Source organism: Mustela putorius, unplaced genomic scaffold (assembly GCF_011764305.1).
Source record: "Mustela putorius furo isolate JIRA1106 unplaced genomic scaffold, ASM1176430v1.1 tig00001012_pilon_pilon_pilon, whole genome shotgun sequence".
In the NCBI taxonomy this organism is placed as follows: domain Eukaryota; kingdom Metazoa; phylum Chordata; class Mammalia; order Carnivora; family Mustelidae; genus Mustela; species Mustela putorius.
The window spans coordinates 1,214,300-1,240,028 of NW_025421531.1; the positions used below are offsets into that span (position 1 = coordinate 1,214,300).

At 35.7% G+C, this 25,729-nt stretch overlaps 1 protein-coding gene across 6 annotated transcripts in view; it reads left to right on the top strand.

Moving 5' to 3' along the window:
• Positions 1–25,729, top strand: part of DENND1B (DENN domain containing 1B) — a 266,752-nt gene that overhangs the window by 17,285 nt on the left and 223,738 nt on the right. The window contains exon 2 of one of the 6 annotated variants that reach the window (XM_045086990.1): positions 18,944–19,001. The exons of the other annotated variants lie outside the window; for them this stretch is intronic. Within the exon in view, the coding sequence (XP_044942925.1) occupies positions 18,944–19,001 (58 nt within the window). The remainder of the gene's footprint in view (positions 1–18,943; positions 19,002–25,729) is intronic. 6 annotated transcript variants of the gene reach the window in all.

A 25,729-nucleotide genomic window follows, 5' to 3' on the forward strand; every position in this document is an offset into this window, starting at 1 on the left:
GTATTAAGACCTTAATAATTACTGTTAAATTCATTTTTTCTCTTAAAGTATAACAACTGTAGAACAGATGAAATTTGTAAAAGTGAAGCTATGGAAATAAAAGATATAAAAACAAGTTGCTGAGTAATCCTTTTGATATCTGTCTTGTGGCAATTATATTCTGTCTTGAACTTGATTTTTATCACCCTGACTTATGCCAACCACTGGATTTTAGGTTTTTGAGGATAAGTACCTCTTTGGGTCTCTTATAGATTTTCAGAAAAAGTATCTTCCATATGGATGATGTTCAAATAAGTTTTGCCAAGTTTCACTTTGTTATTAAAGTAAAATTAGTAAAAGTTTGTGCTGTATTTTTAATACCTGTTTTAGATTTCTTAAATCTTAAAAAACTTCAATGTAAAGAACTTTGAAAGGCTATAGACTTTTATATCACAAGCAATAGATGCTGTTTTTAAAACTTTTTTTTTTAAATAGAACTGTGTTGATAAACCACAAACTCTGTAGCTTCGTAGGCAGAAGTGGTGAAGATCAGATAGAGCCTTTTCCTCTTTCAGTTCCTTCTTATTTATCATTTGAATCTGAAAATAAAGTGTAGAGCTATCAGTTTAGTACATCTGATGGTCTTCTGCAAATGTGTAAGTGTCCAGAAATTAGTCATTTCAAAAAGAAATTTGTCTTAGTTTGGTAGCAGAAATGGCACCAAGCATAAGGATGTTTGTAGTATTCAAATGTATCATTAATTAAAATTAACTATCCTTTAAAATGTTGTCACCTGGGTGATTGTAAAATTTGCCTTCTTTTAATTTTGACAAAAGATTATTTGAAATAATTTATGAATTTGTATAGAAAACTTTGGTTGAAATGAGACCCCAGTAAGTCCAGGTGTGTTTTAATATGCTAGTGCACTGTATGTCCTTAGGTTCTATGCATTTAAGGTACAGTTGCTTTGAAATAAACTCGCATTTGTTTTATAAGTAAGTGGTTCAGAAAGGATTCTTAAATGCCCCCCCTTTCTTTTTTTGGAGATTCCAGTGTATTTTGGATATGATATTTGGAAGAGGAAGTTGGTGTTTTTTTTTTTTTCTTGGAAGAGGAAGTTGTTTAATATTTGGGGAATTTTTTTCAAGGTCTTGGTCACTGTTAATCTTTTATATAAACTAAAATAGTGTTTTAATACTTATAAGCAATTAATGAGGTTGGTTTTTTGGTTTTGAGAGAATAATGTGCTCTTTTTATTTTTGTGCTTATTTCTACAGAGAACGTGAGAACTAAATTTTGAAGTTGTAGTTTCGCTATAAAATGTGTGACTTTGGTAATGAATATATGCAGGATAATTATTAACAATAAGGGTAACACAATTTCATCAAGATTATATGTTGCTTGTATTTGTTGTGTATGAGTTTAAGACATGTTATTGAAGAAATAGTAAGCCGAGAATTTTTATGTACTAAAATATTAGTTTCCAAGTTCTTAATGGTTACTGTTGTGTTTGTCAATGACAATGTTTACTCTAAAAAGTGGAAACATTAAAACTGAATACTAGTTGGAATTCAGAGTTTTCATTTAGTTTTTAGTTGTAAATATTTACTTCATTTTTGGCTTGATAGTTGAAGATATAAATGAGTATATATATGTATATATTATATATTATAACAATATATAATGTAAATATACTGTATCATTCTCCTAAATTTGGCTTTTAAGTCTAATGTAGCTGTCCAAAATTCTTTATAAAGCTATTATGAAAGCCATTTACTTATGGTTTACTTGGCTGGGAATCTATAAGATCTTTTGGCAATTTTTTGGACTCATTTCTCTCAGGTATTATCCAGATTGTCAATGATCATTTTTTTTTAATAGATGGATATGGAAAGAAGAGAAATGGCCCTCATATCAAAATTTGTATTTTAAGGGGCGCCTGGGTGGCTCAGTGGGTTAAGCTGCTGCCTTCGGCTCAGGTCATGATCTCAGGGTCCTGGGATTGAGTCCCACATTGGGCTCTCTGCTCAGCAGGGAGCCTGCTTCCTCCTCTCTCTCTCTGCCTGCCTCTCTGCCTACTTGTGATCTCTCTCTGTCAAATAAATAAATAAAATCTTTAAAAAAAAATTTGTATTTTAAGCCTTGTATCATATACTACTACTTTCTTATTTGTGAGATGTTCAAAATGGTAGTCCAAGTTTTAAAAATGAATTTACTGAATACTACTGATTGTCTTCTAAATCATTATAGTAAGACTGAATTATATTTAGCATGGTTTATTGTTTATATTTTTATGGTATTTTAACTCTTTGAAAGTATATGATTTCTATTATGTTTAATAGGTATGTATAACAGATTTAATAAATACAATGTATATATTTTTTAAAACATACAGTTAAATATGGCTAGAATCTTACCTTTTTAGATATAGCTGAATTTAATCTGGTCAAATCACAAAAATTATTTATATGTTGTTAATAAGAGACTTGATAATACTTATTCTAAGTTAAAACTCTGCATTTAAAAGCTAAGGTTGAAGAGAGTAGAGGATGGGTGGCTTTTGCTTAATTTATGTGTTGGAAAAGCCAACAAAGCTAGAGCTCAGTGCTCTTTAAGAGATATCTTCCTCCCACACAGATATTTTTAACCCAGAAGGACAGTGTTGAATCTTCTGCAACTAAGGGAAAGACTAAAGACTATTTTATACTTCTGGTATCTGTAATCAGCAAATTGACCCGATGAAGGCCTGCTACCTATTTGTACCACCTCATACCATCTGTTTGGAGGTGTTAAATTTTGGAAATTGTATTTTTTGCCTCGTTTCACTTTTACTTTTTGTTATATTTGGTGTTTGCTTTTCTTCCATTAGATATTTAATGTTTTTATATTTTTAAATGTTTTAGTTTATTCTTTAGCTTTTGCTTTTCATTGTACTTTGCTTTTCTTATTATTTTGTATTAATTTCTTTGGCTCTTAAAAAGTATTGTTTAAAGTATTTAATAAATTTTTTTTTTTTTTGGAAAAAGTTCTGCTCTTATATAGAGTGCCCTTTGAATGCTTTTTCTAATGAGGCAAGGAAAGCTAGAAGAGGAGGGTGAATACAGGCATACTCTATAGATATTGTGGGTTCTGTTCACACTACCATAATAAAGTAAATATCACAATAAAGTAAATCAAGTGAAATTTTTGGTTTCCCAGGGGATATAAAAGTTATGTTTACCCTAGACTGTATTTTGTTAAGTGTGCAATAGCATTATGTCTAAAAACAGTGTATATGCCTTAATTTTAAAAATATTGCTAAAAACCACTAAGCATCATTTGAGCTTTCAGGAGTCCTAATCTTTTTGCTGGTGGAGGATTTTGCCTAGATGTTAACGGGTGCTGGCTGATCCCGGTGGTGGCTATCAGCAGTTTCTTAAAACAAGAGCTGTTTGCTATAGTGATTGACTTTTCCTTTCACGAAGGATTTCTCTGTGTGTGATGCTGTTTGATTGCACTTTACCTATAGGACTTCTTCCAGAATTGGAGTGAATCCTCTCAAATTCTGCTATTACTTTGTCAACTACGCTTATGTAGTATCCGCTGTTGTCTGATATCCTAATGTCCCGACATCCTAAATCCTGTGTTGTCATTCAGCAGTCTTCGGTCTTCACAGCATCTTCACCGGGAGTAGATTCCATCTCAACATCACTTTCACCCATAAGAAGCAACTCCTCATCCATTTAAGTTTTATCATGAGATTGAAGCAATTCAGTCCTATCCTCAGGCTCTGTTTCTAATTCTAATTCTCTTGCTCTTTCTGCCACATCTGTAGTTACTTACTCCCTGAGGTCTTGAACCCCTCAACGTCATCCATGAGAATTGGAATCACCTTCTTCCAATCTCCTGTGAATGTTGATGTTTTGACTTCTTTTTTTTTTTTTTTTTTCAAAATTTTGTGTATTTATTTGACAGAGAGAGATCACAAGTAGGCAGAGAGGCAGACAGAGAGGAGGAAGCAGGCTCCCTGCTGGGCAGAGAGCCTGATGCAGAGCTCGATCCCAGGATCGAGTCATGATCAGGGATCATGACCTGAGCCAAAGGCAGAGGCTTTAACCCACTGAGCCACCCAGGCGCCCTATGTTTTGACTTCTTTACATGAGTTGTCAATGCCCTTAACGGCAACTAGAATAGTGAACTCTTTCCAGAAGGTCTTCTCCTTACTTTCTGCAGATCAGAGGAATCACTATGTTTAGCATCTGTAAACCTTATGAAATGTATTTCTTAAGTAATAAGACTTGAAAGTAAAAAAAAAATTCTTTTTGATCTATGGGCTGCAGAATGTATATTGTGTTAGTGGACATGAAAACGACACTAATCTTGTACATCTTTTTCAGGGCTTTTTTGTGACCACGAGCATTGTCAATGAGCCCTAATATTTTGAAAGAAATCTCTTTCTGAGCAGTAGGTCTCAACAATGGCTTAAACTATTCAGCAAACCATGTTGTAAACAGATGTGCTGTCATCCAGGCTTTATTGTTTCATTGATGCAGCACAGATAGCATAGGCTTAGCATCATTCTTAAGGGCCTTGGGATTTTCAGAATGGTAGATGAGCACTGGCTTCAATTCAGTCACCAGTTACATCAACCCCAAACAAGAGAGTCAGTCTGTCCTCTGAAGTTTTGAAGGCAGGCTTTGGTTTCTTCTCTCTAGCTATGAAAGCCTAATACAGCATCTTCTTCTAATATATAAGTGGTTTTGTCTGCATTGAAAATCTGGTGTATAGCGTAGCCACCTTCATTAATTTTGTCAGCTAGGTCTTCAGGATAACGTGCTACAGCTTCTGCATCAGTACTTGCTGCCTCACCTTGTACCTTTATGTTATGGAGACTACTTCTTAAATCTCATGAACCAACCTCTTCAAATTTTTCTTCTACAGCTTCCTCACCTCTCAGCCTTCATAGAGTTGAAGCAAGTTAGGGCCTTATTCTAGATTAGACTTTTGCTTAAGGCAGTGTTATGATTGATATGATCAAAAACTTTCTCTGTGTCAGCAATAAGGCTGTTTTGCTTTATCATTTGTGTGTTCACTGGAGTAGCATTTTTAAATTTCCTTTAAGAACTTGTCCCTTGCATTCACAACTTGCTGTTTGGCTCAAGAGGACTGGCTTTCAGCTTCTCTTGGCCTTCGGCCTGCCTTCCTCACTAAGCTTAATAATTTCTGGCTATTGATTTAAAGAGAGAGACATGTGACTCTCCCTTTCATTTAAACACCTAGAGGCTACTGTGGGGATTATTAACTGACCTGATTTCAATATTGTGTTTTAGGGACTTGGAAGGCCTAAGTATAAGGAGAGAAATGGGGAAATGGCTGGTTGGTGGAGCAGTCAGAACACTCTCAAACATTTACTGATTGAGTTTGCTGGCTTATAAGGGTGTGATTTGTGGTGCCTTAAAACAGTGGCTCTAATAATAATCAAAGATCATTGATCACAGTTTGTCATAACAGATGTAACAATAATGACAAGTTTGAGATACTGTGAGAATTTCCAAAATGTGACACAAAGATAAAAAGTGAGCAAGTGCTGTTGGGAAAATGGCACCAATAGATTTGCCTAATGCAGGGTTCCCACAGGCCTTCAATTTTAAAAACACAGTTATCTGGAAGCACTGTAACAATAGAAATGTTACCAGTTGTGAAGTATGTTGGAACTGGTTATGAGTTCTGTGTAAACTGATAATAAGATAATAAGGTATGCCTGTATTATGCAAGGTTGTTGTGGGAACTCTCAAAACAGACTAATGCTTTCTTTTTAATTGAATATGAATAGATAGTTAAATCTCTTATTCAAGGTGAACACAAATATATGGGTTTGGTGATATGATTTGCTACAAGCCTAAAGTCTGGAATCCTTGGCACCTGAGTGGCTCAGTTGGTTAAGCATCTGCCTTCAGCTCAGGTTCTGACCCCAGGGTCCTGGGATCAAGCCCCACTTCAGGCTACCTGCTCAGTGGGGATCCTGCTTCTCCCTCTGCCTACCACTCCCTGTGCTTGTGCTCTCTCTTTATCTCTCTTTCACATTAAAAAAAAAAAAAAAATCTGGAATCCTCTTATGGCTAAAACGGTGTCTTACAAACATCACGGTGGAATGGAATGTTATTGGACCAAGAGTTGAAACGTGGCTTTTGGTCCTGGCTTTACTACTTATTAGTTATATAAATTGGTTGAGTCCTTTAACTTCTATTTTTCTTTTCACAGTTACAAAAAATATGCAATGCATAGCTCAAGAATTGTTATGAAAGTCAAATACAAAATGACATGAAAAGTTCTTTGTAAACTATACTGTGCAACACTACATAGATATAAACTTCTATTTGGTTTCTATAGGGCTGGTGGTATCTAAAGAAAAAAAGGCGTGATCAACAGAAATTAAGTGTTAGTGATGAACTTTCCTTCTGTTTTGATGTATATGATCAATCTGGAACAAAGAGATGCTGAAGAAAGGTCTCATAGTAACTTCCAAGTCCCCCATTTAATCTTGCAGATGTGCCAGAAATAAGGATGATGGAAGATGGTAATGTATTTTAGGCTAATGAATTAGTTTCACTTTTAAAGGGATGGTTATCAGAGAATAAAAATTTGTGGCACTAAATCTGATGGTACTCATTTAAAGGCTTGGTGGCATCTAGAGGGATTAAGTGTGATTTGGAAGTTGCAATGTGACTTTTCTTTGCACTGCTTTCTTCCATATTTTTTTACATGGACAGACTGCAGCTAGAAGTGGGAATTCCATACCTGTGTAAAATTTCAAACTTGTAAGAAAGAGTTAATATTGACAAGGTATAAGGCAACTAGAATGGAAATAAACTAAGTGTTCACATTTCTGACAGGGCGTTTGGTGAGAGGAGATTAAGGGGAATGTTTTACAATGTAGGGTTCTCAGTAGAAATGTTACCACTTGTGAAGTATGTTGGAACTGGTTATGAGTTCTGTGTAAACTGATAATAAGAGTTGCAGTGTGTGAATGATTAGATGCTATAACAAATGCAAAGCCATCCCAGTAGTGACATCACTCTTATCTGTATTCCTATACTTACTTATCTGTATTCCTATATAACTTTCTTGAGTGAGTGCTAAAGGAGTAGTGTAGCTGTAGTTAGCACTAGAAATTATAAGCAAACCATGGGCTATTTTATCAATGCTACAGAACAGAATAAGCCACTGATTGGATAAATAACTGATGATTGAAAATTACTCCAATGTTAATTACTTAAAAATTTATTTAGATTTTTACAGAATCTGGATTATGTATGTAAGAGTGGATTGTGAATATGAGTGTTATCTTTTATGTGAGAAGTAATTGATAAGAGTGGAGAACCACTACACATACACTAAAATCAGTTAACCTTGAAGCAGGAGTCTCTAGTATCATTGTTAAAAATCTTTTTAAAAGATAATTTCATAAAGTTTATGAAGTTTACATTTAAAAAAAATTTTTTAAGACCATCCTGTATATTCCTGAGTTCTCAGTAGCAGTGTTCCTTAACTTTATTCATGTCACAACACGCACAGAAAATGTCAGTATTTGTATGGACATCTGGACAAATGGACTTTATGCAATGGTAAGGAGGTAGCTGGCCTCGGGCCTCCTAGGCCTCTTGAATATTATATTCTCACTCTTCTTAACCATTAGAGGGACCCAGACTGGGATATTCTCTTTACAGTTTCTTTAGTGAGAAAAGAATCTGTTCTTTCATTCACTGTTTTTGTTCACTGCTGTTTGATGCTAACTAGGAAGGCAGAACTGTAATGTTAGGCTGAAATTAGAAGAATTTGGTAGGAGGCCTAGCTTTGTATTAAGACTTGTAACCTCTCTGAGCTTCAGTTTGTCTTTAAAATGAGTACATTAGCAATCTTTCCTGTTCTACCATAAAGCTGTGATGATCATTGGAGAGAATAAAATATATGCATATGCTTTTAAATAGTGGTTATTATAATTTAAGCAAACTGTAAGTACCTCCCTTTCATAACTTACAAGAAGAAATTATGGGATGCTTTTGATATGTATGTAGTGTGTGTGTATATACATATAATCTATCATGATACAGTGTCCGTCAGTGAGGGCTTTTGACTCCAAAGCTAGGAGGATAAATTTTAAAGATTTAATGACTATAATAATTGTGGATTAATGGGGGATATTACATTTATTTAAATATTTCTATTTTAGACTAAGGCCTAGTAAATTCTTTTAATAATCATTCTAATTATGGATTCTGATAAATATTATAAACTTTTTTTTTTTAAAGATTTTATTTATTTATTTGACAGAGAGAAATTACAAGTATACTGAGAGGCAGGCAGAGAGAGAGAGAAGGAAACAGGCTCCCTGCTGAGCAGAGAGCCCGATGCGGGACTCGATCCCAGGACCCTGAGATCATGACCTGAGCCGAAGGCAGCGGCTTAACCCACTGAGCCACCCAGGCGCCCCAATATTATAAACTTTTATATTCACCTATTGTAATGATTTTTTTTAAAGGAGAATGAATAAAATTCAGTATTAGTAATTTACATTTATTGGAAGTTTGGATATTCATACCATTTCTTTTCCTAAATAATAATCAAAGCTAAATGTCTAATGGCAGCATATTTTAATGATGGAAAAACACTCAAGAGTGAATAGCTTCTGGTGTTGCAGGCTAAAGCCACAAAATAGTGGTTATGTTAATTCTGTGCATCACAATTGACTAAGCAAAATATTCTTCTCAATCATGTTAGATTCTATGTTTGGGATCATTCCTGGAACTTTTACTGAATAAGTAGTCTGATACCATTGATGAAAACAAGGTTTTTGGTTTTTTAGCATATATTCTTAATATTCTTATAGAATCTTAATGGAGCCCCACACTACTGCTAGAATGGGGCTGGCTATTCTGATCATGTGAACAGTATATGTGGCAGTCTTTGCCTAGCCAAGGGGCTATCAATCTTTATCATTAACTGCAGTTTTTCTCAAACTGGGGTCTGCAGATTCTTAAGTTTGAGATACCCTGATATCCAGAATAAGGTCTACATTTCAGTCAGGTATTCTAAGTCACCCATGACTTGGACTCAGAAGACCATTTTAGACGTTATTTTATTGTTCTACATCACTCGTGCTCAAAACAAATCTTATGTGATTTTTTAAAAAAGATTTTATTTATTTATTTGTCAGAGAAGAGTACTAGCAGGGGGAGCAACAGGCGGAGGGAGAAGCAGGCTTCCCGCTGAGCAAGGAGCCTGATGTGGGACCCTGTGATCATGACCTGAGTGGAAGGCAGGTGCTTAACCAACAGAGCCCCCTCCAGGCGCCCAATGCCTTCAGTTTCATAAAGTGACAATAGTTAAGCTTGCTTTGAGAAGTAGAAAATTTCACTTGCCTATCTCTTGTATAATTTCTTTTTACCTTGGTATATATTGTAAAGACCTCGCTCCCCTAAAATTATAGTTTGAAAATATTCTTTCATTAATAGTTTGTTTATTATAAAATTTGGAAAATCTGGGGCGCCTGGGTGGCTCAGTTGTTAAGCAGCTGCTTTCAGCTCAGGTCATGATCCTGGGGTCCTGGGATGGAGCCCCGCATCAGGCTGCCTGCTATGTGGGAGGCCTGCTTCTTCCCCTGCTTGTGTTCCCTCTCTCTCGACGTGTCTCTCTCTGTCAAATAAATAAATAAAATTTTAAAATAATTTTTTTGGAATATCTGGGTTTCTTTTTTAAAAGATTTTATTAGTTTATTTTACACACAAAGAGAGAGCACAAGTAGGCAGAGAGGCAGGCAGAGAGAGGGGAAAACAGGCTCCCCGCTGAGCAGAGAGCCCTGTGTGGGGCTTGATCCCAGGACCCTGAGACCAAGACCTGAGCTGAAGGCAGAGCCTTCACTGAGCCACCCAGGCACCCCAAAAATCTGGGTTTCAAATCCATTTGTACTCTCTAATGTATGTGACTTTGGGCAAATTGCTTATCTTTTTTAATGTCTCTCTTTCCTCATGTATAATTTGGATTTAATAAACATAACCATTTCACATTGTCATGTGAGAAAGTGTATGTGGAAAAATGACAAATTGTAAAATGCTATACACATTTTATAAGAAATTTAAATCAGTTTACATCTATATAAGCTTTTTCTTGACCTCTATCTGGAACAAGTAAAGAAAATTTGTCATCAATGGGCGCCTGGGTGGCTCAGTGGTTAAGCCGCTGCCTTCGGCTCAGGTCATGATCTCAGGGTCCTGGGATCGAGTCTCGCATCGGGCTCTCTGCTCAGCAGGGAGCCTGCTTCCTCCTCTCTCTCTCTCTGCCTGCCTCTCTGCCTACTTGTGATTTCTCTCTGTCAAATAAATAAATAAAATCTTTAAAAAAAAAAAAAGAAAATTTGTCATCAAACTTTTTCTTTCATTTTCAAATTGTGTACAATTACTTATTTTTTTACCTGAATGACTAATATAACTCTTAATGTTTCTCTTTCTTTTCCCATATGTTTTGGAAGTTAGTTGGCAAGGTTGTTTGTACTATACTGTTTTTTTTTTTTAAAGATTTTATTTACTTATTTGCCAGACAGAGATCACAAGTAGGCAGAGAGGCAGGCAGAGAGAGAGGGGGAAGCAGGCTCCCCGCTGAGCAGAGAGCCTGATGTGGGGCTCGGTCCCAGGACCCTGAGATCATGACCTGAGCCGAAGGCAGAGGCTTTAACCCACTGAGCCACCCATGTGCCCCTATACTGTGTTTTTTTAATAATGCCATTCTCTTTTGCATTTGTGGCCATGTGTATTTTTATTGAGAGAACCATTGTTAAATCCCTAATTTAAGATTTTTAAAAAACTTCTCTTTTGCCCTGAACAGGCACTGGACTCTGGTTCTGTTCAGATTTCTCAATATTGATTGCTTTATTTTCTTTTAATGTCTCTCCTTGTTTTGTCTTTGTTTCCTCCATTAATTCATTTTTCTTTTGTTAGCTCTTCCTCCTGGCCTTTCTGTTATTTCTCAGTATGCTATTTCCTCTTCCTTTCTGCTGTGGAGACAATGTTGTAGTAGTCACTGCTTCTTTCTCCCTTCCAGTCACCTTCATGTGCTGTGTCATTACCTTCCCCAAGCCCGTCTTTAATAGCCAGCTACTTTCACAAACATTCAAAGTATTCTGTTAAAATTTTAATCTCTGTGACATGCATCTATTTGTTGTTTCATGGGTTGTTCGGCCATCCATCCACTTATCTATCCAGATGTATAAAAAGTCATTCTTGATGCTTGCAGGAATGCAGACCAGCCACTAAGGAATTTATAACCTGGTACGAGAGAAACATATATAAGATTTATTAAATTTGTTAGATTTTAGACTCTTTCAAAGCACCATCTGTAACTGCTACTCTCATTAGAAGAGTGAATGCTTGAGAGTCCAGTAAGTATAATCAAATCTGATAAAGTTTTACTTTGCTCTTTGGTTTTACTAAGTTTTTTTGGTCTGTTTATTTTTTAATATTTATCTATTTATTTGCTTACGAGTTTTGGGGAAGCTCTCTAAAAAAGGCTAAAAAATTAGCCCTTCAGCTTTTTTTTTTTTTAAATAAATTAATGCATGTGTGAACTCAGTGTCAAGCTGATAGAGACAGCCTTTATTTCCTGATGGCTTCCTCTTCCCGTCAGTTTTGGCAGCGTTTCAGTAGGAACCCAGCACTGACCAGGTGGTGTACTGAATGACAACTTATTTAATGTTCGTATATTATTGCCAGTGAAGTAATGCCTGTAAGTAATTCCAGTTTCCTTGCCCAGTCATGCCCAGAACAGAAGAATTCAGGTCCGTTTCTGTGTAGTGTCAAGTTGTTCTTGCTGCTAATGCAGCTTAGATACAGGTGTGAGAACCAGCATCTGTCTTAGTTCTGGGCTATAACTCCATTCTGCTACCCTTTGCCACATGTGTCCCATTTCTTATAATAGAGTTTGTGTTTGTGATTGTGTTGGTAGTCCAGTTCCTTCCTCAATAAATGGTCAGTTTTTCAAAAAGCAAGAAGTAATATCACATATACTTCTGAATTCCATATGCCTAGCTTAGCACTCTGCGTTTAGCAGGCATTTAAATGAATGTATGCTAATGAATGATGATGTTTATTTATATTTTATAGAGTAGCTGTAAGTTCCTTTGATGACAGGGGCCAAGTATTATATTCATCTTATTCATTAAGAATGTAAAAGATATAAGGGAATGGGGTCCCTGGGTGGCTCAATCGTTAAGCATCTGCCTTTGGCTCAGATCATGATCCCGGAGTCCTAGGATAGAGCCCGAGTTGGGCTCCCTGCTCAGTGGGAAGCCTGCTTCTCCCTCTCCCATTCCCCCTGCTTGTGTTCCCTCTCTCCCTGTCTCTGTCTCTGTCAAATAAATAAATAAAATCTTAAAAAAATAAAGAAGATATAAGGGAACTTATATTTTAAATACATTAGGCAATTAATCAACATATGGTAAATTATGTTCAAAGTTTTTATTCTGTATTTAGCTAAGTTATTATTACTTTTTATACTTATTTTTTACTTATTATTTCTTCTTTGAAGCAGTCTAATCAATGGTTACTTTTTTTTTTTAAGATTTTATTTATTTATTTATTTGACAGACAGAGATCACAGGTAGGCAGAGAGGCAGGCAGAGAGAGAGGGGGAAGCAGGCTCCCCGCCAAGCAGAGAGCCCAATATGGGGCTTGATCCCAGGACTCTGGGATCATGACCTGAGCTGAAGGCAGAGGCTTTAACCCACTGAGTCACCCAGGCGTCCTGAATGGTTACTTTTTAAAAAATGGAAATTCTTATTAGTTGAAGCTCATTTTCTTTCTTCAGTACATATATTTACTTATTTCCCTTTTACTATTTTTCTTGCCATTTTTAAAACTGTTTTTTTTTCTTTTTTCATTGTTTTGGTGTCCTGTACAATTACATATATTTTTATTCTGCAGTATACTACAACTACTAATATTCATTATTTGGAAAGTATTTTCTACATGAGTTATTTGTTTCATCCTCCTATCAGTCTTGTCACTGGATGGATACCAGTATCATCATTGTATATTTGAAGAAAACTGAAGCGCAGAAAAGTGAACTGAGCAGGTTCAGATAAATGTCAGACCTGAAACAAGACTTTAACTCTAAAATGCACTTTCCAGGGACCCCTGGGTGGCTCAGTTGGTTAAGCAGCTGCCTTCGGCTCAGGTCATGATCCCTGCGTCCTGGAATCGAGTCCCACATCGGGCTCCTTGCTCCGCAGGGAGCCTGCTTCTCCTTCTGCCTCTGCCTACCACTTTGTCTGCCTGTGCTCATGCTTGCTTTTTCTCTCTCTCTCTCCCTAACAAATAAATAAATAAAATCTTTAAAAAAAATGCACTTTGCAGTACAGCTTGATTTTATATCAGATAAGTAGAGTCAGTTGAGGAACTTGCTCCAAATTACGGAATCAAGTGGGTTAGCTCTTTAGGTATGATGGACTTTATCCCTGACAGAATAAATTGGAAGTCAAGTTAGAGTAGCCAAATAGTGTCAATGTGTGTGTCTATGTATATTTGTGAGTGTAAATGCTTTTATGTTTTAGGGAAAGAGATCCAGGCCTGTTGTAAAAAATTCAAGTAAAAGAAGCAAATACTGTGAATAGACTAAAAATCTTTAAATCTGATTACCCAGAGAATATCATGATTAATATTGTGTTGAACAACCCATTACACATTTCTCTGTGAATATGTGTGCATTAATATCATGTACATATTACTAAACTGGCTCATCTGTCCATAATGTCCTATAATCTGACCTTTGCCAATTGACAATTTGTCATGAACATCTTGTGTATAAAGATAGCAGTCGACATCATTGGATTTTCTAGCTACCTCGAATTCTACCATATGGGCCTACCATGTGTACCTCTCATTACACTTCTATTACTCTGGATAAATTCTTAGCTTGGTCATTGTTGGACTTTTGATATATACTGGCAAATTTTCATACAAAAAGGTGTATATTCTTATAACTAGTTCAGGTGAGCATTTGTGTACTGCAGTTCTCAACAGTACTAGGTATTCTCTTCTTAAAAATATTAACAATCTATTCTATTCAACTCAGCACATCCAAAACATCATCATTACAGGTATGCAGTCACTATTAGAACTAATAGCTCAGTCACAATTTTATTAATAGAATTAATAAAATAATTCATATTTTTTCAACTTAGTCTTTGAAGTCTTATATGTATTTTTTGGAAATAAAAATAGACTATTTTTAAAAGTAGTTTTAGGTTCATAGCAAAACTGAGTATAAAGTACAGAGTTCCCATATCTCCCCTACTTCCTACCTTACAGCTTCCCCCACTGTCAACATTCCTACCAAAGTGGTGGTACATTTGTTAGAATTGATGAACCTTCATTGACCTATCGCTGTCACCCAAAGTCCGTAATTTACATTACAGTTCACTTTCAGTGTTGTAAAATCTGTGAGTTTTGATTAATGTGTATCTACCATTATGGTATTTTACAGAATACATTCAAAACCCCCCAAATCCTTTATGCTTTGCCTAGTCATCCCTTCTTTCCTTGGCCCAACCTCTGGAAACCACTGATCTTTTTATAGTCTCAACAATTTTGCTTTTGTGAGGGATTTTGAAAATGTTTTTGCCTATCATGCTTAAATTTATATTTATGATTGGTTAGGAAAATTGGCCATTATTTCGTGTTGATCTTATTATTTCTTTGAGGCATTTCCTGTTTTTGTCTTGTGTACTGTTTGATAGGTAAAGACTTTTTTCCATACCAATGAATTATTTATTAAATATTGATATTTTCCAATTTAACATCTATCTTTTAATTCTGTTTATGATATTCTTCATTCAGGAGTTTAACATTTTTTTTTTTTTCTAGTCAAAGTAGGCTTTTTAAAATAGTTTCTGTTTTGGGTATTTTTGCCAAACATCTGAACTCATGGAAGAAATCAGGAGTTAGCATTTTAAACATATTTCTGATACAGGTCAGCTTTGTTACAATTATATTCTTGCTAGGATACAGGGAAAATCAAGTTAACTGAATTATACTGATTATTTTCTTGAATGTTTGTTAAGAATTTATCAGTGAAGCCACTTGGGCCTGGAAGTTTTTTAAGTAGGAAAATTTTAATTATGAATTCAATTTCTCTAATAGATAAATGGCCGTGAGGGTTTTTTGTGTTTTTTTTTGGCATTAGTTTTGGTAATTTTTAATCTCTAAAGAATTATCCTTTTTCATCTAATTGTAAAATATATTTGTACAAAGTTGTTCGTGGAATTTTTTTTTTATCATCTTTTTTATTTCTGTAAGATCTGTGGTAGTTATCCCCTGTTTTCATTCAGTGTTTGTAATTTATATATTCTCTCTTGTTTTTCTTTCTTTCTTTCTTTTTTCTTTTTTTTTTAAAGATTTTATTTATTTGACAGATGATCACAAGTACGCAGAGAGGCAGGCAGAGAGACAGAGGGGGAAGCCCGTTCCCCGCTTAGCAGAGAGCCCGATGTGGGGCCTGATCCCAGGACCCTGGCTTTAACCCACTGAGCCACCCAGGCGCCCCTCTCTCTTGTTTTTCTTGATCATTCTAGCTAGGGGTTTACCAGTTTCATTGATATTTTCAGAGAAGCAACTTAGGATGTTGTTAATTTCCCTATTTTTGTTTATTTTCTGTTTCATTGATATCCTCTCTCTATTGTTTTTTCCTTCTGCTTATTTTGAATTTAATTTCTTATAGCTTTTTAATGTGGAAATTGTGCTTAATTTTAGAGTGTTGAATTTTAAACCTTTCTTTTTTTCCTAATATAATCATAAATATATAAATTTACCTTTAAGTAATGTTTTAGCTATGTCTCACAAACTTGGACATGTTTTCATATTATGTAGTAGCAAATATTTTCTAATATTCTTCTGATGTCTTTCTTGATCCACAGTTTATTTTAGAGATGTGGTACTTAATTTCTAAATATTTGGGATTCTTTCTAATATATTGTTATTCATTTTTAAATTTTTTTTTAAAGTTTTTTTTTTTTTTAATTTATTTATCAGAGAGAGAGGGAGAGAGAGCGAGCACAGGCGGACAGAATGGCAGGCAGAGGCAGAGGGAGAAGCAGGCTCCATGCCGAGCAAGAAGCTCGATGTCCCAGGACGCTGGGATCATGACCTGAGCCGAAGGCAGTTGCTTAACCAAATGAGCCACCCAGGAGTCCCTTGTTATTCATTTTTTTAAAGCAGTGCCTTTAATGACCATTGCTTTTGTAAACCCCAGCTACAGTGATTTTTTGGGAAGATTTTATTTATTCATTTGAGACAGAGAGATACAGAGAGAGCAGGAGCAGGAGGAGAGGCAGAGAGAGAAGCAGACTCCACGTTGAGCCAGGAGCCCTACTCGGAACTCGATCCCAGGACCTGGAGATCATGACCTGAGGGGAAGGCAGACGCTCAACCATCTGATCCACTCAGAGCTCCTCCCAGTTACATTTATTTAGGACAGGGACATCAAACTTCATTTTGCGATTGCTTCTGTATAGCAGTTTTCTCTCTCTCTCTCTGTTTTTAAAAAAGATTTATTTATTTATTTTAGAGAGAGAGATTGAGTATCTGAGTGGGGGGGAGAGGGACAGAGAGAAGATCAAGCAGACTCCCTGCTGTATGCAGAGCCCAACGTGGGGTTCCATCCCATGATGCACAAAGTCATGACCTGAGCTGAGTCAGAGTCATATGCCTCGTGCCCCTGAACCACCCAGGTGCCTCTGTATAGCGGTTATAATGACTTTCAAATAAAATCCCACTCCATCTTTGACTAAGAACTCTGAAACAACCTTGTTAATTTCTGTCCAATTCTGTGTGCCTCATATACATCAAGGCATCTGTGTTGTAGCCAGTGGCCCTTGAGCTTGGGAGCCAGAAATTTTAACTTCTAGACTGAATTCTGTAACTTAGGCTGGAGTGTCTTATATAAGGAAAAAAAGTTGTATCATTCTCTCAGGTTTGTAGTGAAGCCAAAATCGATAGCAGTAAAAGGACCTATCACAATGCCTGGCACATTATGTACCCTCAATAATGGCCAGGTGTGTTGAATAACTGTTCAGTGCTGCTTTTCAAACAGTGCTTGAACATGAAAGGTGAGGGGATTTCTTGCCAGATCTACTACTAGTATTATTTGTGGTTGTAATCTGTCTTAGACCCAACAGATGCCACCCAGACCACTTCCCTTGCCAGTCTTGCTTCCAGTCCCTAATGCAGTTACACAGCTGCTGCCTAAACCTAGATGCTGACTGAGTAGACTAGAATGCAGACTGTGCTGATTTTTTTTTTAAAGATTTTATTTATTTGAGAGAGAGAGCATGCGCATGTGCAGGAGCAGGGGGAGGAGCAAAGGGAGAGGAAGAAGCAGACTCCCTGCTGAGCAGGGTCCTGGGATTGAGCCCCACGGGGTGGGGCTCTCTGGTCATCTGGAAGCCTGCTTCTCCCTCTCCCTCTGCCTGTCACTCCCACTGCTTATGTACTCCCTCCCTGTCAAATAAATAAATAAAATCTTAAAAAAAAAGAAAAGAAAAGGTTTTTAAAAATAGCCCATGATATGGTCTATATTTGGTGAATATTCAGTGCTTGAACAGAGTTTATATTCTGCACTTATTGGGTCTATTGTATAAATGCCTCTTAGATAATGTTATCTATAGTTTTTCACATCTTTCATATCTTTACTGATTTTGGGGATCTATTTCTTTCAGTTTCTGGGAGAGAGGAGTATTAACATCTTCAACTGTAATAATGGACTTATTGATTTTCCCCTCTAGTTCAGCTCATTTTAGCTTTATGTATTTTGAAACTCTGTTATGAGATTCATACACATTTTTTATTTTATCTGCCTTGTGAGCCAATTCTTCTACCAAATAGAATTTCTTTCTTTGTCTCTGGTAATGCTTTTTAAGTTTACTTTGTATAAGGGACAGAACTTCTCTGCCTTTCCCATGATTAGTGTTTGTATGAAATTCTTTTTCCATACTTTTTTTCTTAAAATATCTATATTTAATACCTATATATTTGAGTTTTCCTTTTCTATCCTGATAGTTGTTGTCTTTAATTAGAATGTTTGGTACTTTTACATTCAGTGTAATTATTGATTAGGTTTAAATCTGTCATCTTGCTGTTTGTTTCCGTTGTACTGTAAGGATTTAAACATTTTTTTTGTTTTCTTTTTTCTTTCTTCCTACATTTTTCTATATTAATTTTTTTGAAGCATCTTATACCTCTCTTCTATTGGCTTTGTTTTTAGTGGCTCTAAAATTTAGTGGCGCTACATTAGGCATTATTAAATTATCAATCTACTATAAATTAAAAGCATTTCACTATAAGAACCTTCCAACAGTAAATTGCATTTATTCCCTCCTATCCTTTGTGCTATTACTATCATACATTTTATTTCTACATAGGTTATAATTCCCACAGTAAATTGTTATTATTGTTGTTTACATAATTTTTTTTGAAGATATTTATTTTTCAGAGTGGGGGAGAGAGAGCGAGCATGAGCAGGGGGAGCAACAGGCAGAAGGAGAAGCAGGCCTGATGTGGGACTTGATCCAAGGGCCCCGGGATCATGACCTGAGCCAAAGGCAGATAGATGCTTAACCAACTGAGCCACTCAGGCATCCCATCATTTACACAATTTTTAAAGAAATTAGAAAACATAAAAAATAACCTTTCATATTTACTTATATTTTTATTATCTCTGGCACTCTTCCTTTACATAGATTTGAACTTGTATCTCGTATTTTTTTCTTTTAGCCTGAAAAACTGAATATTCACTGTAGGTCAGGTCTGCTAGTGAAAATATTTCTGAGCTATTTATCTGAAAATATCATTAGTTTGAAGGATAATTTTTTTGGAAATAGACTTCTATTTTGATAGTTTTTTTTCTTTCAGCATTTTAACGATTTTGTTCCATTGTCTTCTAGCTTGCAAAGTTTTGGATGCAATCTCAGCAGAAGTTTTTAGTGATTTTCCCTCTATATGGTAATATATCTTTTTTCTTTCTGGCTTTTAAGATTTTTTGTTTTTATTTTGGTTTTCAGAAATTTGATTATCATGTGCCTAGATTTAGTTTCTTTACATTTATTTTGCCTAGGGCTTTGTTGAGCTCCAAGGATGTGTGTGTGTGAGAGTATGTATTCAGATTCAGAAAATTGTTGACTTTTTTTTTTCAAGATTTTATTAATTTATTTGACAGAGAGAGAGTCATAGCAAGAGAGAACACAAGCAAGGGGAGCTCCAGAGGGAAAGGGCTCTCCCCTGAGCAGGGACCCTGACTCAGGGCTCCATCCCAGGACCCTGGGATTATGACCTGAGCCGAAGGTGGACACTTAACTGACTGAGCCACTGAGGTGCCCAACATTATGTTTATTAACTTTTTCTGATCATCCTCCCCTTCACTCTTTTCCCCTTAGGATTACAATTCATGTATGTTAGATTGTTTCCCTAATCACAAAACTCTGTTTTATATTTCTCAGTATTTTCTCTTTCTGTGCTTCACTTTGTATAATTTTAATTCTGTATTCAGAATCTTTTATTCTGTACTATCCAGTCTGTTGTTAAGCCTATACAGTGAACTTTTTATTTCAAATAATGTTTTTCAGTTCTAGATTATCCATTTTTTTCTTTTTTGTAGTTTCTATTTTTCCACTGAGATTCTTCATTATTTACTCATTCTGTCTTCCTTTAAGTCCTATGCCTATTTTTAATAACATACTTGTTTCTTGTTGGTGCTATGTCAAATTAACACAAACATTGTCGCTTGAAACATCACAAATTTATTATCTTATAGTTCTGGAAGTCTGATATGGGTCTCACTGAGCTAAAATCATAGTCAACAAGGCCTCGTTTCTTTTTCGTGGCTCTAGCAGATAATGTTTTCTTGCTTTTTTCAGCTTTAGAGGCTGCCTGCATTCCTTGGTTTGTGGTCCCCTTTCATCTTCAAAAGTGGCAGTGATAAACTTCTCCCATTTATCACTCTGACACTGATGGTTCCCTCTTCCACATCTAAGAATCCTGTGATTGCACTGGAGTCACCTGGGTAATGCAGGATGCTCCCCTATCATAAGGTTCACTGATTAGCACCCTTATTTCACCTTTGCGATGTTACCCAACATATTGATGGGTTCTAGGGATTAGGACATAAATATCTTTAGAGGGTCACCTCCCTCCTATATAACTCTTTTAAAATTGTTACCTTTTCATATCTGGTTTATTTTGGAGTTTGTTTCTATATACTATCCTCTCCCCACCTAGTTATGAGCTACATTTTATTGCATCTGTGCATGTGGGATAGCTTTAGATTATATAGTAAATATTGTGGAGATTGTATTATTGGCAGTTTAAAATTTGCCAGTTAATGCAGTTGGTCATATTATAGGAGAGAAACTATGAGCTTAGAGGACCCAAATCGTGTACAGTGTGCAGTAGCATGCCTTCCCTTTGCTCCTGGAGGGAGATCTCTGTGTTCCTAGGCTATAAATTAATGTGCCCTTTGCTTTGGTTGGAGACAGCTTCTGTCTTCTGAGGCTGTTTGCTTTAATCATATTAGTATCATATTAATAGTTTAAAATTGTTTTAGTGATTATATGTCTTATTAATCAAACATCCTAGAAAAAATGGTCTGGAACAAAACCTATTCCATGCCTCTGCTCTCAAGAAGTGAAGAAGGTTGAAGGACCCCTAAAATTATCTCCCAACAGTGTAACCTTTCTATGGTAGTCTCAGTTGAATTCCTTGGGTGTTCAGTGTTGTTTTATCTGTATGCTATATCTCTCAGTATTATGTGACATCCAGAATCTCCATTTAGCTCTTTCTTGCCAGGTTCTGTAGAGTGTCACTTTGGGCATGTGCAAACTAGTGTTTGGCTAAAGGCTTAATGTGACCCTTATGTATATTTCTGGAGCTCCTTGCATTTGGTATCCTAGCGCCCCCCCCCCCCCCCATTTTGCTGCATCCCTCAACTTTATTCTCTTCTTTCTCTGCTCAACAAAACATATTCTTCACTTATGTGCTCTAGTCTCATAAGTGCCTCCAGAGAGAAAGACAGGGAGAAGTTCTTGCAGTGTTCATTTGTGTGTTTTCCTTTACTTAGGGACCACAGTCCTGCTTTGCCTATTGTTCAACATCTAAAACCATTTGTTTCAAATTTTTTTTTAATTTTTTAAAAATTTTTTTAAAGATTTTATTTATTTATTTGACAGAGAGAGATCACAGTAGGAGAGAAGAAGGGAAGAGATCACAGAGAGAGGAAGGGAAGCAGGCCCCCTGCCGAGCAGAGAGCCCGATGTGGGACTAGATCCCAGGACCCTGAGATCATGACCTGAGCTGAAGGCAGCGGCTTAACCCACTGAGCCACCCAGGCGCCCCTCAAATGTTTTTTTTTACAGTTTTATTTTACATTGCTTATGGAGGGCTGGCTAGTTTGCACTCGTTACTGCCTCATGGCCCAAAGTGGAAGACTTGGTATCACGTTAATTGAAATATTTATGCGTGTATGATATTATGGTATCCAGACTATTTAAGGCATAGATCTTATTTTTTCTACTGTTTTTTATTCTTTAGACTATTATATGAGTAGGTACTCAATAAATATGTCATGTTCCACAGAACAGACAGTAGAAATATGAGACTGAAGTACAGAGTTTATACTGAAGTGGAAAAATGCTGTCCCTTTAAGTCGTCCTGATAATGATGAGAATGCGGATGGTATATGACAGATTGGTTTATAGTTATGTACTTCTGTGTAAGCATATGCCTGAAGTTGGTAGCATAAAGCTTTTTATTAACTGTTGTTGAGTTCTTTGAAAGAAAAAGTAATCACTAGGGAAATTAGTAAAAATTAGACTTCTATGTTTGGACTACTTTTTACTGTAACTCAACATAGTGCCTTTGTATTATATTTAATATATTTCTATATAATTTAAATTTATATAGTAATTCATGGGTCATAAAGGAAGTTTACACACATCACTTTTAAGTTACTTTTAAATTTCTCAGCAACTCTTTGTGTTAGGTTCAATAGCTATTTCCATTTTACTGATGTGGAAATGAAGGCTCATTGAAGTGTTCGTACTTAAGGTTCCAAAGCTATGACGTGGCAGACCTGGGACTGAAAACTGGGTCTCTGAATAAAGCTTAGTGCTCTTTCTGCTTACCATATATGTGGGTCTCAAGTTAGATTTATTTATTTATTTATTTGAGTGTGTGCAGTTTATATCCATTTGAGATACTTTGATTTCTACATGGGATCATGAAATTGAAAATTTAAATTCTAATCTGATGAGATTGCACAAGTGGTAAAGTTGTTAACTTTCTCTGTGTGATTGCTAAGTATTTGAAACTATGCTGAATGGTTTTTGTTAATAGTCAACTCTTCAGTAAATACAAAATATTTTTCTTGTGTGTTATTTCAGTCCATAAATTATTTATTTTAAATAATCATTTTGATAAATTAGTTTTAAACGATTGTGTAAAAACTTGTCAAGGATTGTATAGACACATTCTCATATTAGACTTGTACTATAGATATTAGTATTCTGACATTAGAATCTACTTTAAATCATGTTAATGGTAGAAAAATGCTTTAATGATTATTTACCTTATTAATATGTATCAATAAGGGTAGCACCATTGTAATCACCTTATATACTTATTTGGGTAATATGTTCTTAGTTGGAATGAGTTGGAAATGTTGACTGGAATATATTCTTGAGTTGTATTGGTTACTGTATCTCAGAGTATTTCAGAAATACTACTACTTTAGTGGGAGGGCTTTTTGGCACAACATGTTATTTTCCACCAGCCAGTGATGTTTGTACTTGATTTGAGAAGAGGCTAGCTCTATCAACACATAGGATAATGATTTACTTGCCTAATTCTTTTTCTTTGTAGCCTTGAGAAATTCCAGAAAACAAAGTCTCCTTGTTAGAGAGAAAATACAGTCTTTATATGAAAAGCTTTGAATGCTTTTTTTTTTTTTTTAATCAGAATACAGAAAGCTCTTTATCTTTTGATCCATTGGATTTACTTATCAACATAGGTATCAGCTTTGGCTTTCACTCCTTCCCTTAGAATTAATTGTAGGGCAGATCTTTGGGGCAGGCTAAGTAGCTGTTTTCTTTGGAAATTGTAACATCAGGTGGATGTGAAAAATGCTTACCTATTTGGCAAACGTGCTTTATAAATATAGTCTTTTCTTCAGCTCATCCTTCGTAATGTTGTTTTGCTTGACTTGGAATCTAAAATAACTTATTTTTAGTTCTCCTTGAACCAACACTGGTTATACAACCTTGCATAAATCATTTCCCCTTTCTTGGCTTAAATTCCTTTGGTTAAACAAAAGGTATAGACTAACCATCCTAAAACTCATTGAAGTTAAACCATTTTATCATTTTAAGTGTATTTGTGTTTTGGTTCTTCATCTAGGTTATCAACTCACCAAAGGCAAGGATTTTATCTTTTGGGAGTTTGCACAATATATAGCGTGACACATTGGCTATAGTAATACAGTAATAGAAATTTGTTCACAACCTAAATTTCCAAACCTCGGCTTTTCAAGAACCAGTTTTCTGGTTCTTGTATGTCTGTGTTCTATGTATTGTCCTGCTAATTGTTCTCTTTTTTCCATTCCTCTGACTTTTCAAATCATTCAGATAAAAATGAAAAACTTTCCAGGGATCTATGATGGTCCTATATAATCTGGTTCAAATCCCCTCTTTTTATGTTTATAACCTCTACCATTCCTTTACTCTTCCTCCCTCAACTAGAGCCAGACTGGCCTCCTTTCTGTACTAGGAACACGTCAAAAATACTCTTTTAAGCCTGTGCACTGCCTCTAATGTTCGCTCTGCCTCTAATGCTCTTCCCTAAGATACCTGCACAACTAATTACTCTCTTCAACTTTTTGCTTATTAGTGAGACCCACGTTGACCAACCTAATGAAACTTCCACACTTTTCTCTCTGGCATTCATGATTAAGTTATATGCCCAAACCTGAATCAAACACAAGTTCAATTGAATGGAGCTATTTAACAGTATCTTAGCACATTATACATTATAATTTAGAAGTAAAGGTCTGATTTCCTAGAAATTGGTAGAAGTATTTGTAGACTCAATTATGTTCTGTTAGATTGGACTCCACTCCTGGAGTTGGGAGTAATGTAACTTCCTTGGTACCACATAGTTCCCCAATGGAAATCAGGGGCTTTGGAAAAAATATCATAGACTCTGATGAAACAACTATGTATGGTTTCATACATGATGGTTAATCTATCTATCTATCTATCTATATATGATAGTTAATCATGGATATATGAGAACATACATAGTTCCTTTATATGCTCTTCCAGTTATAAAGTTGGATTTGATTTATGATATTGCCATATTGGGATGTGTGTGTACATGTACTTACATGTATACATATATATGTATATATTAATATTCTTTGAATTGCTTATATAAAATAAAATTTATTTATATCATTTTCAGATAAAGGTCTGATTTCTCAGAAATTTGTGGAAGCATGTTGAACATAACTTGGTTATGTTCTATTAGAATGAATTCATGTGGGAGCCCCTGGCTAGCTTAGTTGGTAGGGCATGTGATTCCTGATCTCGGGGTTGTGAATTTGAGCTCCACATTTGTGTAGAGATTACTTAAAAATAAGATCTTAAAAAAAAGAATGAATTCATATGCTTCCTGTCCATCTGTATATCTTCTTTGGTGTAAATTCTATTCAAATCATTTGTCTATGGAGTTTTTATATAATGCACAGACACACACACGCACAGAGGATACAACTTCTTTGTTGGATTTCCAAGTTTTTTCTCCGAGTCGTGTCTTGTTTTTCCCTTAATTTAATTTAATAATTTCTTTTACAGAGATGAATTCTTCATTTTGGTAAAGTTCAATTTATTATTTTTCATTTTTATTTAGTTCAAGATACCTAGTTTGCCTTTTGATTTCTTTTTTGACTCATGGGTTATTTAAAAAAGTATTACTTCAGTTCCAGATACTTAAGGGATTTTCTAATGATCTTTCCATTATATTTTAATAATATACTTCCAGAGAATAGACAATGTATGACTTGAATCCTTGAAAATTTATTGAGATTTGCTTTATGACCCAGAATATTGTCCCTTCTCTAAATATCATGGGTGCATTTCCTTTCTCCAGCTTTGGGTAGTTTCCTCGTATGTGTCCACTGATGAGGACTCCATTGAAGACTTGGGCAGGATGGGGGAGTTGGGGGTGGGTGGTGACCTGCTACAGATGTTCAGAGCTCTATTTCTGTGCAGCTTTCTCTTCTCCAGTACTCTTTCTGTGCACTTTAGCTGCCTTGGCCTCTCAGCCTCCAAAATCCATCTCCTCATCTCAGGAGACCACTAGCTCCTGCCTGGGTTTTCTCTTCTTTTGCAACATGCTGGGAAGTCTCCAGACAGTGAGCTGGCAACAGTTGTAAGGCTTACCTTATTTGTTTTCTCTCTGTCCAGGATCATTGTCCTGCCCTGACTGATGTCTGAGAATTGTTTTGTATTTTCTTCCAGATTTTTAATTGTTAAAGATGGAAGTAAATCCAGTCCTTGTTACTTTCTCTTGGCTAGAAGCAGGTGTCCTGTTTATAGATTGTAAAAGTGCTGCTTTAACTTAGTAACTTATATAACATAGTAACTTACATAAATAGGACAAATAATTTTTGGAAATAGGTTACC